The following is a 17670-nucleotide window of genomic DNA, read 5'->3' as shown; positions in this document are numbered from 1 at the left end:
GACGTCCCTCCGGTTTTGTGGACGGTGTCGCCCATAGAGGACTTCTGCTAGGGGGTCGACAGCGGCAGCCCCTGCGGCGAGAACCACCAACCACGCCGACACGGACATACCCGCGCCCACCGCGCGCTCGAACGTGCTCGTCTTCTTCTATGCACAGCTCACGTTCTGGGAGTTGACTGCCAACATGGATAAAGACATACTTACCGTCAATTCGTTCAAACCTCTTCCATTACCTTACCACTATCCACTATTTTGTCTTTGGCCACAGCTCTTTTTTTATGCAGTAGTGTCATATGTTAACTTCAGTTCAGAGGTGATCTTCGTTGGGACGACCACATTAGAAGTGTACTAAGCCCTAAAACATGCCGACTTCGAAACTAAGCTACTGTAAACGGATTTTTATTCGCGATGTATTAATTTTCGCGAATCATGGGTCTGCAAAGTTCGGAAAAAATCTTCCCGTGAACAGCACCGCAAATGATACTGCACCGACGACCGCTTTATAGGCCGCGCGTTCAAAGACACGGCCCACCCGGTGGCGGACCGCGCTATTAAGGCTGAGACACATGTACGACGAAATGTGCGACCCGTCGTGCGACGCGTCGCAGCGCAAAGCATCCTGGGACTGATTCTGGAGAAATAGGTCGTCGCAGCAGCGCTCTGCGACAAGTCGCAGCGCGACACAACTGCTCAGATATCTCCGCTCCCACCGGCGGGTTGTCGTGCGGATGTAGTGACGTCATGAGCCAAGCAGCCAATGATGCTGCCTCTCTGGTAGATGCGATGGATCCGAGAAAAAATGGCGGACAGTGTGTGTTCTGAATGCAAACAGTGGCTGATTTCGTCGTGTTGCGCCTTGAAAGACACGTGAAATAAGGAATAAATTGTTCTCCTTTACTGTGAGCACATTTCGTTATGTTAAATAAAGTGTAAGCGAGTGTATCTCTGGCCGCGCTGTTCTAGCACCACCAGCAACACGGCGGTTCAGAGCGACATGTCGTAAGGATGTCGCCGCCCATGTGTCTGCTGATGCAGCACGCGACAACTCGTGACACGAAACTGTGCGACTCGTCGCACGACGGGTCGTGCATTTTGTCGTACATATGTTTCGCCCTTTAAGGGGCCCTTCTCCAATATATGAAAGACCGGCACCTATTTGCCTCCCTCCACCGCGTACGCGGATTTGAAAGGAGACCAGAGCTGTGTATTGGCATCAAAGTGGATGGAGTATTTAATTTCGCGATTCCAGGGCAGTTTCACGGCAGTTTCCGGTTTGCACGTGTTTTCGAGGGTTTTCTCGTCCATCTCAAAAGTGCTTCCAACGTGACATATCTGTGTAACCCCAACGCCAGTTCCCTGATCAGTAAGAATGGTGGACCCGGAATACCGATGGCATCACCAGATAACAGTACAAGGATCAGGAGAAAATTCTGGGTAGTCTGGGTGAACTACAAGCGAACCAAAGGCCACTTGTAGTAGAAGGGCAACCTGTATTATCTGGTCCACGTGACGTACGTACGTCAGTCACATTACAACGATTGCTACTCTGGTTTCCTAATACTGTTACAAACCATGGGCATTCCCAGGATTTTTTTCAGGGGTGGTGGCAAATTTCTTCTAGGGCTGAGGGGGCTGAAAAGCGTGCAACACTCTCAGCTCTCTTCCTGAAGACGGATGCTGCGTTCTGTGCGGGTGTCCAGAGGTTCATTTTATTATGACATCTTAGTGAATAAAGAGTGCACAATTTTTACAAGTGACCTTGAAGTTCCAGGGGGGAGGGACGCCCCCTCTCGGTACGCCCATGCAACTTAATCTAATACACAACAAGAACAAGTTCAAAGAAGAGCAATAATACGTCTTGTTTTTAACAAATATTATCGGTATGATTCTCCAACACACATCTTAGAGGTGGCTGGGGTCTCCACATTAGCCTATAGGGTTAGGTTGGAGCGTCTGAAAACGTTATGCCTAATTATAAATATGCACAGATATATCAACCCAGAGCCGTAGCGACGGGGGTGCGAGAGGGGCAGCCGCCCTCGCCTGAGAGGGCGCCGAACGGCAGGCCCTGGCAGGTTAGTTGGACAGTATAAAGCGGGAATGAGGAGAATTTGAATTTACGATCTCTGCAATGCAAATAAGCGTTTTCTTTTCTTTGTTCTGGCGGCAACGAGAGAGGGCGCTTCAGATTTGCCCTGCCCCGGGCACAAACTCGCCTCGCGACGGCTCTGTATCAACCCATCAGACTTTACGTTAGTATGTCCCAACGGGGATGTTCTCGTAGCAAGCACTGCCAATTTATTGAACAGTACAACTGTCGCACTAATTGTTTGCAGAATTTCTTTTTCCCATCGTTGTTGCAGACTGGAATAGTATGTTATCCTGTCGAGCTGTCGAAAGTTACTCCTTGCACTCTTTTCTCACTTGTATTGAAACCGCTGTCTCACTAGTGATGTTTCTGTGATGGCTTGCTGTGCACTTTGCAGTTTTTGTTCTTCCTTCACGTTTTTGCGCCTCCTTCTAAGGCAATGTCAGAAATTTTTGAAATAAAAAAATATCATCCCTCACCCTTCGTCCTCCTACGGATATATATGTGTCCCGCGCGTTGGTGGTAGCCAAGGTCGTGCTGAAGACTGAGAGGCGGTGGGTTCGAATCCTACCACCGGCTGTGCAGTCTCAGGTTTTCCCTGGGTTTTCCGAAGACTTTCCAGACGAATATCGGCACAGTTCCCCCTGAAGTCGGCCTAGGACTCATACTAACCCCCCTGTCCCCCACCCCACTCCTTCCTGCTGTCCTCTCTCAATCTGTCCACATCTGTACGCCGCTCATAGCCACAGTTGCTTCGCGGCGCTAACACGGATTAAAAAAGCAGTGTTGTTATCTGGCATGTAGGACTGTAAGCACGTGACTGTAAGGTCTGTGCAAAGTCGGCTATACCTCCGTCGGTAGTTCTCCAGCTTGATAACAATACGCGCAGAATCCATTCGCTAGCGGCGTGTCTAGGGGCGTGTGTCTTTTTATTCAACTCGGAGTTACTTGAAGTGGGCGAAAAATTGCCAGTGTTAATCCTGAACAGCACTGTAATGATCCTGATGTGTGAGCTTTTTTCTTCTTCTTTCTTTTCAGCAGTGACACTTTCTTGTGAACACCAGTGCGTGTTGTTAGTTGGCTATTGGTTGGTTGCTGCACACGACTGCGGTCAAATGGCACATGGATTAATTTGGTTGGCACTTGGGTTGTTTTAACTGGCACTAGTATAAAATAAGCGGGGGGGGGGGGGGGTAGTTACTTACCCGGAACATAGCAATTGCAACTGGAGTAAACCCTCGTTATAGCGAAGTCAGCGGGGTCGGAAAAAAATCGATATACGTACTAGTAAGGGGAAGTGTCACAAAAATAGTTGCAGTACACCTCGGAAGCTCGTGGAAACACCGCGGCAGCCAAACATTCGAGCAAGCTTGTAAACCTTGGTGATGAGTACATCTGGCTTTCGCAGGCTCGCTTTTTGCGATAAATGAATTCGCCTGGCAGCATATTTCAAATAATCTGGTTACAATGCAGGCATTTCGATCGGGACTAGTGTTCGGATCCGGAATATCCCGGGATTCCCGGCTGTTTTTCACGTCCTAAAATCCTGAGATTTCATCCTGGGGAACATCCTCCCTGCATCAAAATGGAGGGTCTCGAACCGATTCCGCGATACTTCTAGTCAATGTACCCGTGATATAATTCGTGTCTTTACGTCGCGAGACAACTAATGGTCACGAGCGGTACGTCGGTCTGCGGGGGTGGCCACAACCAGCGATTTATCCAGACCCCCATAAACCCCTTGACACTCCCCCAAAATCTGGAGGACACTCCCCCTAAAATTTTGTGAGATTGCGCAATATTTTGTCAAAAGCATCTAAATACACCCCCTTGCGGAGCCCAACACTCCCCCAAGGCAGGGGCGGATCCAAACCGTGGGTTTGGGGAGGGGGGTTCTTTGTCGGAGCGCGTAGTGATGGTGGTGAGAGAGGGAAGTCTCCCCCTGGATCAGCCACTGCCCTAAGGACGAAATGCTGAGCAAACCACTAGCCACAACGCCCCTCGCAGCGGACGCCGTGAACAACTTGTCCAATGTTCTAGTACGTCGTGGTATGGTCGGTAAAGTGCACTTACCATGGTGTGTACGTCACTCACTGGTATTGATAGACGACCTATTCCAATGCGTTCGGGGAACGACAATCAACATGAAACAGTGTATTTATGTGGTGTCATGAAATCGAAACCAATTCCTTTCTTGGGATGTTATTCGCGTTATAGATATGCGTTCCGAAAGCATATTTAACAGGACTAATCTGACATGACCGCAGCACAAAGCTACAGATTCTATAGATATAAACCTATGAACCTTGGTTTCTGTTCTCTTATCTTTCTAATTTCTCTGAGGTAGAGGGTGCGTGATTTGTCATTTGCGTATGATGTTGTATCGCTGATCGTCAAGACAATGGGGACGTGCTGTGTAACAAGCACCCGGCCGTACAGAGCCGTAGCGACGGGGGTGCGAGACGGGCTGCCGCCCCGGGCGCCCCCGCCAGAGAGGGTGCCGAACGGCAAGCCCTAGCAGGTTGGTGGGACAGTCACGGTCCCTTGGTAGCTATCAAGGGTCCGTGGTATAGAGTATAGGAATGAAGAGAATTCGAATTTACGGCCTCGGCGTGCATAAATGGGCGTTTTCTTTTCTTTGTTTACAAGGCTTCTGACGGCAGTGAGGGGGGGGGGGGGGGTTCAGATTTGCCCTGCCCCGGGCGCAAACTCGCCTCGCGACGGCTCTGCGGCCGTACACCGACCACGACCATCTGAGACGGTCGCGACACTGACTTTATCGTGAACTTCCTTAATTATCATATAATTCACCATAAACTCGAGTATGCGGTGTCAGAATCTGTGGCACAGATCTTTAGAGTGATCCTTAAAAAGTCTACAGGGGACCCAGCCATGACTGCCACATGAAAAGCCTCACTCATTGCCTGATCATCAAACGCAGCACCGATTGTCTCTGAGTAAATTATCTGCTATTTTTCATTCCTAACCGTAATTTCCATTTCATAACCGTATCACTGAATATATTTATTAGTGAAAGCCTTTGGCAACATACCCCAACCCGTTTCGGCGGGCTCCGATTCTGTCATCTGGTAACATTGCGCCTTTCGGTCTTGGGTTTGGAAGTCCGTGTGTTTGTCGGTTTAGGGTTTTATCTGTAGTAATACGTTTAAATTACGCATTTTTCAGGATGACTGGTATAGATCTTCCCGTTTCGAAGGTTGTTGTTCATCCTCTGGTACTTTTGAGCGTCGTAGATCATTTCAATCGTATGGGAAAGATCGGTCACCAAGAAAGAGTTGTGGGGATCCTGCTTGGCTCTTGGAAGGAGAAAGGCGTCCTAGATGTTTCCAATGGCTTTGCGGGTAATGTTTCCTCAGGATTTACAAACAATCTTGTAGCATTCTGTGATAATGAAATATATAAATTTTGGGCAGCAGATTATATGTATACATAAACAGGCGTCGGAGTGGGACGGCTACTCAAAACTGCATTGTCATTTTCGTTGGGTTCTCCGTTATAGGTCTCATGTCTGTCTTTATTCCCCTGTACTTGCCTTGTACGAGCTCGTCCGTTATTATTTCTGTCGTATACTTGCCTTTTTTTTTAAACATATATAGGCTATATTGACCTTTGTCATCTCAAACTTGTTTCGTAACAGTACCTTTTGATGAAGATGAGAAGGATAAATCGGTGTGGTTTCTGGACCATGACTACCTGGAGAACATGTACGCAATGTTCAAGAAGGTTAACGGTAAGTTGATTTTTCTTCAAATGGACCTGCGCATACCTTATTAAGCAGTGGGTTTGAAAAGAACAAGAATTGCGGTCTCTGTCTGTTCTTTTCTCTCATTTTTTCTAATGATACGTGCAAATGATAAACGCGAGAGTTAGTTTGCATGCCGCAAACAATTTAGTGCGGTGCACGCACAAAGAACTCTGAAAAGCAGCAAAACCTGTTCAAGAAGTTACCGGTCAGCACTCCAGGAATACAGGCTATAAAAGTGGTGCGGAGCCACAGGCAAACAAAGAAGTGTAGTTAAAAATATGTAAAGAGCAGGGCACCGTCATTATTTGGTGTGACTTCAATTTTTTATACACCACACTGCAAATGCCCTCTCCTGTATTTCCGTATGCAAGTACCTTACTTCACGTGTGAATGAAGTCTGTGCTGTCTACATGAGGTCCACTTGCTCATCTGTCATCATTTGCACCATCTCTAGCTATATCTGGTGCTGCCCCAGCAAATACCATTGTTCTATAGTAGCATCCATACCTTATACAGTTGCTGCTGCAGTACTTCTTGAATGTGTGTAGCGTACACTCACGTTTACTCTGCTCTCAGCGGGTTAATGGTTTCAGCATGAAGATTATGGAGTAATTGATTTTCTAGAACGTTTCAACGGCAGATGAGTAGATCAGTCGACAGTAACTCATATAACCAGGGATCGGCATAAATACATTTCCCATGTATCTAAAAATGAATACAAAATACTTCTGTATGGTGCATGTAACCAAAATGCATTTTTGTGTTTTTATTTATTATTTGATGGATTTATGCAAGCTATCACTCACCACCTATTTCAAACCACCCGGAAGGCACTCAAAAGTCTTTGTGTCAGTAAGTGTAGCCTCACAAAAGTGTGCACACAGACCAGCACAGGTTATCAAAGGAAGTGAAAAAGAGTAATTTAGAAGCTGCATTTCAATTCGAACAGCTCGGAGAATATCAATTTGGGTGACAAAACAATCTACAGGTATAGGTTCTCACGTGCTTACAGTAGGTCAGCAGAGGCTACATGTCTACAGGGTGTGCACTCTAAGCCGTCAACATAATTGTTGTGTAAATGATACACGTTCATATTTTCTTAAACTTGTTGCTTGGGTTATGTATTGCAGCTCGTGAGCGGATTGTTGGATGGTATCACACAGGCCCCAACCTTCACCCCAGTGACATCCCAATTAATGAGCTGATCAGGAGATATTGCAGTAATTCTGTAAGTAATTTCTAATGTGCACTACACGATCTCTGGACTTCATGTGGTTGTACTTTTCACTTCAGGTACTCGTTATTATCGATGCTCAACTCTTGTCCATTGGCCTGCCAACTGAAGCTTATATTGCAGTTGAAGAAATACACGATGTAAGTAGATTCACACGCTTCTCGTCATGAATACTGTCATGACTCGAAATATATGGAAGTAGTATTAATGAATTGCTGGAATTGGAACCTGTCGACACAAAAACTTGTCATGACAAGCCTGTACCTTTTATAAGCAGCATGTGAGTCATGCTGCAGCCAACGATTCTTCCAATTTTATGCCAACATTGTCTGAGCACATGCAGGACTTGGACTATGACCTACTTAGGCAATATCACACACTCGTAATCTCAAGGTGTGCATTTCCTTTAGTTGCAAAACATTTTGTGACCCTGAATTGATGTTGTTACTGGGTTTGCAAGAACACCTACATGGTACCATGCCACAATTGGAGCACAAATGGGAAAGCATAAGTCTGTCTATGGAAGGTTACAAGCATTTGTCACCCTGTCCACTTCACTGATGGGAGTGTCTTTGTGTCTGCTATGGATTTGAAGCATTGTATTGTAGGGGTAATTTCGTTTCGGGCAAGCTGGTCTTCTTTGGTTCTTAATTTTTTAAAATTATTTCTTGCGTGGAAGCACCACCTTCATGATGAATGATATCCCTGGTCCCAGGTTGCAGATTTTAGTGGCTGATGACAGAGAGAGAGACCAAAAACACACTGCACAAGCTGCAGCAGCTGTCAGGGCAGTGCTGCCCCACTGAACATTTTGAGGCCACATGACTCACCTTGCAAACAGATGCAAAACCTTTCTTGGTATAGGCTACATGTACTGGACTGGAACCTTATTGCAAAAATAATGAAGTATACTTGCACATTCGTTACACAAAATCGAAGAGAGAAAAAAAAACAGACACACATACAAGACATTACAGAGCACAGTTTTGCTCTGACATGCCTGCTTCATTTCCCAGAGCACCAAATAAACTTCATAAATAAACTTCATAAATAAACTTCATCTCTTTGCAGTGATACCTTTTGCAGGGCTTTAGATGATGTAAGGTGGTGGGGAATATATGTTTATTCCAGGACAAGAAAAAGGGAAACATCAGTGAGACATACGATTAAAGCCCATAGCTTTCTGCGATGGAAAATTAACATTTCTGCAAAGTGGGATTTACAAATCCGTGGGATTCCACGGGCAAGAGAAACCAAGCAACAAAAAAATGTTGCAACGTTCTCACAAAATCGCTTACCGACTCACCCCGCATGCTTTTTTTCGGTGTTCAAAGAAAATTAGACATAACTCTGTCAGTTTCTCTCCGGGCGTTTCTGTCATATTTTGTTTTGTCGCGGACGTTCAGCCATGGAGTCCTTACAAAATTCTATAATATGTAAATATGTAGAATATATGCTGATTCTGAGGGAAACAGCAGGTTCCGCGAAACATGGCCAATTCCATGGATTTGTGGAAAGCTAGGGGCTCTACGCATGTGGTACAATAGAGCAGATATGTTAGGCAGAATCACAAACACCGCGAAAAAATACACCAAGCTTGTAAGCCAAATTCTCAAAAACCCCTCCTACCAGATTTTTACGGAAAAAAGTACGCTTGTTGTTTGTACCTTTCTAATGGTAAGAATATTGCATATTCTATGATTCTACAACTGAGTGGAAAATGAATATAGTAGTTTTTCATGGCCCTTCATTGTTTTATGGCCATGAAACATGCCACATGGATGCACATGGAAATCATTGGTCAGTATATAGGGGAGTGATCATTTGTTTTGCTCTTTTTCGCATGATGTACATGAAGCGTTTGGAAAGAGTCGTGCAACATATATTTTCCCTGAAACGAGGCAGCAAAATTTGTTCAAAATTGTACTCTCGAGAATTTCCGCAAACTTGCATAAAAAATATGGTGCAGAGTACCTCTTTATCTGTGTGATAAGGTTCGAGTTCAGTATGTAAAACATAACAAAAAAGTCTTGCATCGGTTGCTTGCATGCAAGGTAAATGATATGGCCTAAAAGTGCCAAAGCAGCACTGCCCTGAGAGCCGCTGTAGCTTGTGCAGTACACATTTTAGTAATTTATTTGTTGGCAGCCCCGCAATCTGAAGTCCAGGTCCAGTGGTTTATCCAGGTCTGTTGTCACAATCATAAAAATTGAAGACAATCAAAATGAAAGAACCAAAGAGGGTTGTCTGATCCCAAATAAATCACCCATATAATGATTGGCTATCTCACTTCCTCTTTGCTATCAGAGGTGTAGCGGCCATTCCCAGCGCTACAACCATCGTCTGGTTGACAGCAATAAAAGCAGACAGCACGGGACAGCTGTCTCAGTTACCGTGCGTCTGCCCATGCGATCAGACTCTGTCTCCTTTTTTGGAACAGGCCCACAAGAACAACAACAAAGGACTCAACTATTTTCCCAAGTTCTGAGAGTTTGTTATGTGCGCTACTTCCAGTATGCCACTGGAAATTTGTTGTTTCTGGATAATACAATGCTGTATTGTAACTGTGGCTTGTGGCAAATGTTAACGAGAAACTGTGAATTCTACCAGACACGCCTGCATGTTTTGAGCAAACACTCATTAGTTCTTGGGAATCTGAACATCTAAGATTCATTTGCTTGTGTTTGCAACTGCCTTTCTTAACTGATTTTGTTCACACGTTCACAAGACAACGAGTTGAATTTGTGTTTAAGTGATAGGATGATGTCTGCATTTATGTTGCTTCTATTTTCAGGAATGTAGGTTTTGGACATGATTGTTTGAGAATGTAATTGACATTTGCCTGAATTTCACTTTTTCTTCACCACATGATAGAAGCAAATTTGTCTCTGTAAACAATTCTTTCCTTGTCTTTCTGTGTTATACCATTGCCATTGTATCCAATTGTAGGACGGCACACCAACAACCAAGACCTTTGAGCATGTGCCCAGTGAAATTGGAGCTGAGGAAGCTGAAGAGGTCGGTGTGGAACATTTGCTCAGGTGAGATATGGTATAATTTGTGTCATAGGAGGATTTTGAACAGCCATTTGAGTGAGTATCTTGTGACCTGATCTGTGTGAATGGGATACTGTCTGGGAACGTAAAAATCGTGTGGCTTATCAGTTTCCTAACTTCGAGAAACACATAAGCATACGCAGTGTGTAACTTGTAAGGATAATCAACATATACCCCCCTTATGAGCATATTTATAGCTAGTAGCATAATGTGATTTCCAGCTCTAGAAAAATTATTTCAGCCCAGCAACGTAAAGTGGTCAAAAATTAGAATTGATGGCCTCGAAGGTTGGTTTTGAGAGCTAGGTGCATGCAGCATGAGGCTCCATGTAGTATGAAGGGTGTTATTCAGGGAGGTAAATTCAAACATGACCATGCTGTAGCTGAAGAAATTAGAATTTATAATTAGCTTATAATCATACCATTGCCTGGTTTTGCACCTCTTTGCACCAACAGTGTGAAGCGTGGGTCTTATCTCAATGGAGGAATGGGGAATGTGGTATGAATCATCTGTGCACTGGTGCTACATTCAGAGCAGTAAAACTGGAGATATATTTTTCTTAGTTCTTTTATTTGGAGTACCATAGTTGTTTAATATAATGGCGGCAGTTCCAGCTGCTCCAGAGAAACGACGTACAAAAGATTATCCAATAATACATTACGAAAAAAAAAAATTGGATACTGTGCAAGATTTTGTTCATACAACAGATGATGTCATACACTACTATTAGTGCAGATGCACCACTTTTTGAGGAAGAACAGAGTGAACGCACAACCTTGCCCTTTCTTGCTTCTGTATTTGCAGGGATATTAAGGATACCACTCTCGGCACACTTTCCCAGAGGATAACCAACCAACTTATGGGTCTCAAGGGGCTTCAGGGACAGGTACACCACATACAGGAGTACTTAGAACAAGTGAGTATTCTTCTGTATTGCTGGAACAGCCCTTGAAGTCCATAAACCCGATGCTTAATAAATTTGTAGGTGGTAGCAGGTAACCTTCCTGTGAATCATACAATCATCTATCAGCTGCAAGACATCTTCAATCTCCTACCAGATGTTGGTCTTTCTGAGTTTGTCAAGTCACTTTACATCAAAACAAATGACCAGATGCTGGTTGTGTACCTGGCCTCTCTTGTGCGGTGTGTTGTTGCTCTCCACAACCTGATCAACAACAAAATTGCCAATCGTGATGCAGAAAAAAAGGAGACAACATCGAGCAAGAAAGAGGAAGTGAAGGACAAGAAAATGGATGAGACTAAAAAGAAGGAGGTGAAGGGTTAAGTCCTTTGTAGTGGTACATGCTTTCACTTGTATTAAAGTTTACTCCTTTTTGTCTCCAGAGAATTTTGAATAATTGTGAAATGATTATACATGCCAAGAATATGACATGTTTGAGGAATTCATCCAGGCCTGTTTTATAGCATAAAATCATTGATGGTTACAAAGTTGAGGTGGGGGAAAGTAATATGAAAATATAGTGCACAACTGGGACATGCAGATGAGCAACAGCCCCCCTTTATCTTTATATATGTCTTTTGTGTTTAACAATGATTATATTCTATACCTTGCAAAATAATTATGTTACAAGATGAGCTGCTACTATGAGGAAATTTTGTAAAGATGCAATATGTTTGTTCTGGCTTCTTAAATCATCTAGAGCAATTTACTGTGGTACGATACTGCTCACTTACGTCCACAGCAGCTCAGGTTAGCCACACTACAAGCAGTAGTCATGGCTTTTGAAGAACTTCCAATCACATCTACAGGGCTGCAGCTTTTACCCTCTTATGAACAAGCATGCTATGACATACATATGCAGCCTATGGTGAATCAAGGAATGACTAGTAGAATGGGCCGTACAGATACAGAAATTGTTTGCTATGCCACACTATCCAGGATGTTATTTTCCCCAGTGTTTTATCACATATTCCAACTGTGCAGCCACAGTGCATGGAAGATTTAAACTATGTGCTTCTTTGGGAAGGCATCAGACACAATATTGGAATGTGAGTACGTAGTGCCAGACAGATGACAGTTACTGTATGACTTACTGTGTAGGATTACTGACAGTATGAGAGTCGGCTCAGGACACTGTCTGAAAGTTGTACTAACCTCACAAATTACTGACGTTGGGGGTGATGTTGTGAATATTAATATTTTTGCACTATTTCATTTGGCATTTGATTACACATTGCTGTATTGGAGTACTACCATAATTTCTGTGCAAGCCACCTTACCTAGTTACTTTTCCCTAGTATTTTAGGATTAAGTTGTCTGGAGTTGCCAAGTTCAGGTTCCACTCACACTTGCTAATTCAAATGTGGAAACTTAAAATACCTGTATACTTGAAAAAGAAAAGTACATCTATATGTAGCATTGAACTCAGTGATTTATAAAGACCCCCCCCCCCCCCCCCCCAACACCCCCCAAATCTGCAGGAGACCCCCTAAAATTTGTGAGATTGTGCAATATTTTGTCAGAAGCATGTAAAGACACCCCTCCCCAAGGACGAAATTCTGGGTAAACCACTGATTGAACTTCTTGCGGCAAAACCGATTTTCCCGATACCTACCCTCTTTTGACTTCACAGTTCCAGTGTATCAAAGGTGCACAGAAGCATTATAACCACTGGAACCTTCTACATCATATGCACACCTAATATGTTTGAAAAACTTACTACTGCTCTACAGCAGAACAAGTTCCAGAATTGATGCTTCACTTTCTCATGAAAAGCAAATAACCATTGGGAAATCTCAAAGGGCAATTTTTGCCATTCCCCTAAATAAAGTATGACTCAAGAATACCTACACGTGTGCAACGTAAAAATTTCCTATATCTTGCAGCGCATTTGTTATTCATCCATAGTACTTTCCATCCTCAAAACACATGAGACACGATTATTGGCAAAATAAAAAGCACTAAAACTGCTTAGATTTTTTTCTTGCATATACGAGGGTGGTTCCATAAGTTTCCGGCCCGAGGTAGAAAATGCGCGCGAATTTGAAAATGCGATTAAAGACACGTGGCGCCATCTGTTGGAGGGCCGGAGCACCACCCTCAACCCTCTCCATGCTTTTGTCGGTTGGAGAGCGGCATTTCAAACAGCCAGGGTGCACTCTTCAGTTAAAATGGAAAAAATCGAGTACCGCACTGTGATAAAATTATTGATAAAAGAGGGACTTTCGCCTAAAGAAATTAAAGCGCGACTGGACAACGTGTACAGGGAAGCCTCTCCGTCGTACACAATGGTAAAAGACTGGGCTAAGCAGTTTCCACTGGGGCGAGAGTCCATTGAAGATAATCCACGCGATGGTCGTCCAGTGGAAGTGGTGACACAAGAAAATGTGTCTCTTGTCGAGGAAGAAGTGCTGAGCGACAGGCGTCTGAAGATGAAGGAAATCTCAGAAAGGCTGGGGCTTTCCAAAACAACCGTTTTTCGCATCATCGGCGAGGGCCTTCACATGAAAAAGGTCAGTGCCAGATGGGTGCCACGACTTCTCTCGTCAGTTCAAAAGCAACAGCGCGTCATCTGTGCCAAAGAGTTTTTGGAGCTCTGTCAAGAGAACGAAGAAGAAATATTGAAGTCAATTGTCACAGGGGATGAGACTATGGTGCTTTATGATCCCCTTTCGAAAAACGAGTTGATGGAATGGCGCAAACCAGGAGAAGCACCCCCAACAAAAGCCAAGGTCACACAAACCACAAAGAAGATCATGGCAACAATATTTTGGGATTGTCACGGGATCCTCCTAATCGACTTCAAAGAGAGGAACACCACACTGAATGCGACTTCTTATGCTTCACTCCTGCCCCGACTGCAAGACGCCATCAAGGAAGAGAGGAGCGGCAGGTTGAGTCGAGGTGTCCGGTTGCTCCAGGACAATGCTCCTGTCCACACGGCTTCTGTTGCCAAGGCTGCACTGAAGGAGTGCGGCTTCGAAGAAATCCACCACCCACCTTACCGTCCAGACTTGGCACAGAGTGACTACGTCCTGTTCTCAAACTCGAAGAGAGATCTCAGAGGACGGAGATTTCAAAACGATAGTGAGGTGCAAGAGGCAATTTTCCAGCATTTTGCGGACAAAACTTCGGACTATTTTTTCAAGGGTATAAGAATGCTGGTTGAAAGGTGTCAAAAGTGCATTGAAGTTAAGGGTGACTATGTTGAAAAGTGATAAACTTGTTTCGTCTCTATGACTACTAAAATTTGGTCGGGCCGGAAACTTATGGAACCACCCTCGTAAGTCGTACATTTAAAAGACTACCTTGAGTACCTTGGCAATCTAGGTGCACTGATACAAAATACTCATTCCAACTCAGCCACCTAACCAACTATTCAAATATCATGTTTGAGACATTGACAAAGTCTGTCAGTGCACTAACTGCCTTAGGTCACTCAAAATTGTGTCAGTAATACTGTCAACAAATTCTCGGACGCTTCATAAAGTATTAAGCAACACTATCGAACAGTCGCATTTTTTTAGTCTTGGTCCAAGAGAACTCACATTTATTGTCAGTTCAAAGTGTGAAAGAAAAACACGAGAATTTATGCAAGATGAACATTAAATGAAAAAGGTAACCATGCCAAAACATAAATCTATACAGAATCTTCTGCTGACACTCAGTCATCACTGAGCAAGTCCTCATCCAGGTTGACTTCTAAATTCTCAATATTTTCATCCAGAGCAAGCCCACTGAGGTCGTTCTCTAGCTCTTGCTCTAGCTGGTCTGGATCAATCTCTTCCAGATCTATGCATGGTTGCTCCAAAGTGTTGTCCGCTTGCCCTCCAACATTTTGCTGCGCAGCATCGCCCTTTGCATCTGGTCGGTAAGCAAAAGTCCCTCCTGCTTCTGCGGCATTTGCTTCTTCAATAGGGTGCCTTTCGTGGTTGGGAACCATGGTGAGAAACTGGGATGCTTTTCTCTTATTCCCTTTTTGGCGTAGGTACTGTTCAGCTTTCATAGCATCTTGCAAGCAAGGAAAAAGGTTCTCGTACTCCTCAGGATCCGCGAGGGATTGTGCAGACTTCTCGCTCACTTTGGCTAGCTCTGCCTTCCACAGCTTGACGATTCTCGAAGTATGGCTTGGCGCGTAACATTTTGCAAAGAAAGCAGCTTCCGGGAAGCGTTTCGTATCAACTAGGACCTCAAGTGCCTTCTCTGTGTCCCCAAGAAGGAATGTTGCCAAGAATGCAATGTTGTTCTTCCCCATTGCTTCAGCACTTTTAGCCAGTTTGGCTACCATGGGAGCATTACTGGCAGAGGTGGCCAGGAGAAGCAGACCTGCAAAGTCCTGTGCATTGTGAAGACATTCCTGAGCCAACACAAAGTCTCCCTGTGCGAGTGCCAGTTCAGCCAGTTGTTTCCATTTCTGTTCGCTCTGTGCCTCAGTGGCCAGCTGATGAGCTGTTTTTGTGTCACCAAGTTGTAAGCATAGCTCAAATCGATGTTCTGGATCAGTGGAGACAGCCAGGGCCTGTGCTTTGAATCCCTGCTTCTCGAGAAAGTGTGCAACACGGGTACGTTGCTCCTTGGGAATGGTTGGTAACACCTTGTCAGCCATTTCAAAGTCTCGCCGCATCACTGCCGTCTGGTACTCAAGCACGGAGAGCAAGAGGGAATAGGATACTATGTTAAGCTCTTTATCACCCAAGTACAGGCGACTTTCTTTAGGAATGTATCCCAAGACATACATGGTACGATCCAGATGAGCGATAGTCACTATCTCTCCACCAACATAATAGTTGAGACGGTTGACGCTGTTCGTGTAAATGAAACAGTCACCAATCCATAACCCTGTCTTTACTGACTCCTGCACTTCACCCAAAACTTCAAAAGCCTCTTCTATGCCATCTTCTGTTACTCCTTCTTTTGTCTGACGGGCCTTTGCTGCAGCATCTTGGTCGTATCTCAAAATGAAAAAGGAATCTTCCGTGGCAATGCTCACCAGCTGACCGGTTTCAGACCAGTACACGTGCTTTGGCTGGATATCGATGCGGCGCATTAGATCTGTTGTTTCCCAGTCATAGAATGCAAGGCCACTGACAGACCTTACTCCAAGCATGTACCCACCATATATGCCTTCAACTCCAAAATCTGGTTTAAATGACTTGCGCTCTTTGAAGTTCTTGAATATTTTCACGGTAGAGCTGTTTTCCCTGACAGCATATTCAGAAGAGTCCAGTGCCCATACAAACTCCTGTGCTGAGCCAAAGCTCTTGTTCCTCAAAGCCATTGCTGTGTAGATGATATACTCGCCGTCCCCACAGACCACTACAAACCGACCATTGGGGTTATGAGAAATGGTCTGGGGGTAGATTTCACAACTACCCATGTCCTTCACCTGCAATGGGAGGCGTTCACCATCTTTGATCTCTGTGTCAGTCATGGCCTTCAGGTTTGCCTGCTGAATCTCTGAATGCTTGGCCCAGATAATCTTCCCTGAGCTATCCATGGACATGGCAGGCTCCTCCCTTCCCAACTTGATTATGATACTTCCTTCATCATAACCCAAGGCCATATTGTTTGAACCCTGAAGGCAGCAGATTGTCCACACTCTCTCTAGGCCATAATTAAGTGTGTTCTCCAGCCTATAGGTGTTTGCATGCCAGATGCGAACAGTTCCATCTTCAGAGCCTGTCATGATGATCGGCAGCTCTGGGTGGAAGGATACTGCAGTTATGTTCTGGGCATGTCCCTCCAATGTCTGAACGCAGGTTTTGTTTTGGTAGTCCCATATCTTGACAAGTCTGTCGTCAGCACCAGAAATGAGGTATGGCTTATCACCTCCATGGTAATAGTCAACACAGTTAACACCTTTCTCATGGCCCTCCAATGTGAAATTGGGGGTGACTGATCCCAGTTGCCACACTTTGACAGTGCGGTCTAGAGAAGCGCTTGCAAATGTGTTATTGTCTTTCGGGTTGATGACAATCTGCATGACATAGTGGGTATGACCCTCGAAAGCCTGTGTACAGGCCCACTGCTTGTCCCAATTCCACAATTTGATAAGCATGTCGTCACTGGACGTGAGAATAAAAGGTTGCGTGGGATGGACTACGATAGATCTGATATAATCCGAGTGAGCTTCGAACATGTGTACTCTCTCTAGAGTGTTGTAGTTGAAGACACGTATCTGCATGTCATCAGAACCAGTTATGACCCAGTTCTTGCGCGGAACAAATTTCGCTGCCCTGACCGGCAGGTCACAAACTTCGAACGTCTTTACCAGTTGCTGACTTTCGCAATTCCATATATGAACATTTCCATTGTAAAGACTGACCAGCATCCATGGCTCGGTGGGATGGAGATCGACGCACTTCACACGATCTGAGCGTGCCAGTAGCTTACGCTTAACATCGAGCTTTAACGGCATCTTTGTCAATGAGCAAAATACTTGATTTTACAAGTATCCTGTACTATGTTGAAAACACTTATGTATCACTGATACGTGGCAGTACGAGCCAACACACCTCGTAAGAACGAAGACGCCCGGTGCCTTCCAGTAGCACTGACACTTTC

At 44.6% G+C, this 17670-nt stretch overlaps 2 protein-coding genes across 2 annotated transcripts; one reads left to right on the top strand and one right to left on the bottom strand.

Annotated features, from left to right (window-relative positions):
• Nucleotides 1–5192: 5192 nt before the first annotated feature.
• On the top strand, nucleotides 5193–11484 carry LOC135377782 (26S proteasome non-ATPase regulatory subunit 7-like). The gene is made up of 7 exons (XM_064610449.1): nucleotides 5193–5451; nucleotides 5748–5840; nucleotides 6986–7083; nucleotides 7149–7229; nucleotides 10039–10130; nucleotides 10950–11061; nucleotides 11131–11484. The coding sequence occupies exons 1-7, from the start codon at nucleotides 5277–5279 to the stop codon at nucleotides 11428–11430; spliced, it is 951 nt and encodes a 316-aa protein (XP_064466519.1). The 5' UTR covers nucleotides 5193–5276; the 3' UTR covers nucleotides 11431–11484.
• A 3155-nt stretch (nucleotides 11485–14639) lies between these two features.
• LOC135377777 (coatomer subunit beta'-like) lies at nucleotides 14640–17666 on the bottom strand. Its single transcript, XM_064610445.1, has one exon. The coding sequence runs from the start codon at nucleotides 17522–17524 to the stop codon at nucleotides 14771–14773; it is 2754 nt and encodes a 917-aa protein (XP_064466515.1). The 5' UTR covers nucleotides 17525–17666; the 3' UTR covers nucleotides 14640–14770.
• Between the last annotated feature and the right edge of the window lie 4 nt (nucleotides 17667–17670).

The sequence above is a fragment of the Ornithodoros turicata genome, chromosome 1 (assembly GCF_037126465.1).
Source record: "Ornithodoros turicata isolate Travis chromosome 1, ASM3712646v1, whole genome shotgun sequence".
In the NCBI taxonomy this organism is placed as follows: Eukaryota; Metazoa; Arthropoda; class Arachnida; order Ixodida; family Argasidae; genus Ornithodoros; species Ornithodoros turicata.
Note: the sequence above shows the minus strand (reverse complement) of the source record. Positions and strands in the feature narration are given on the sequence as shown.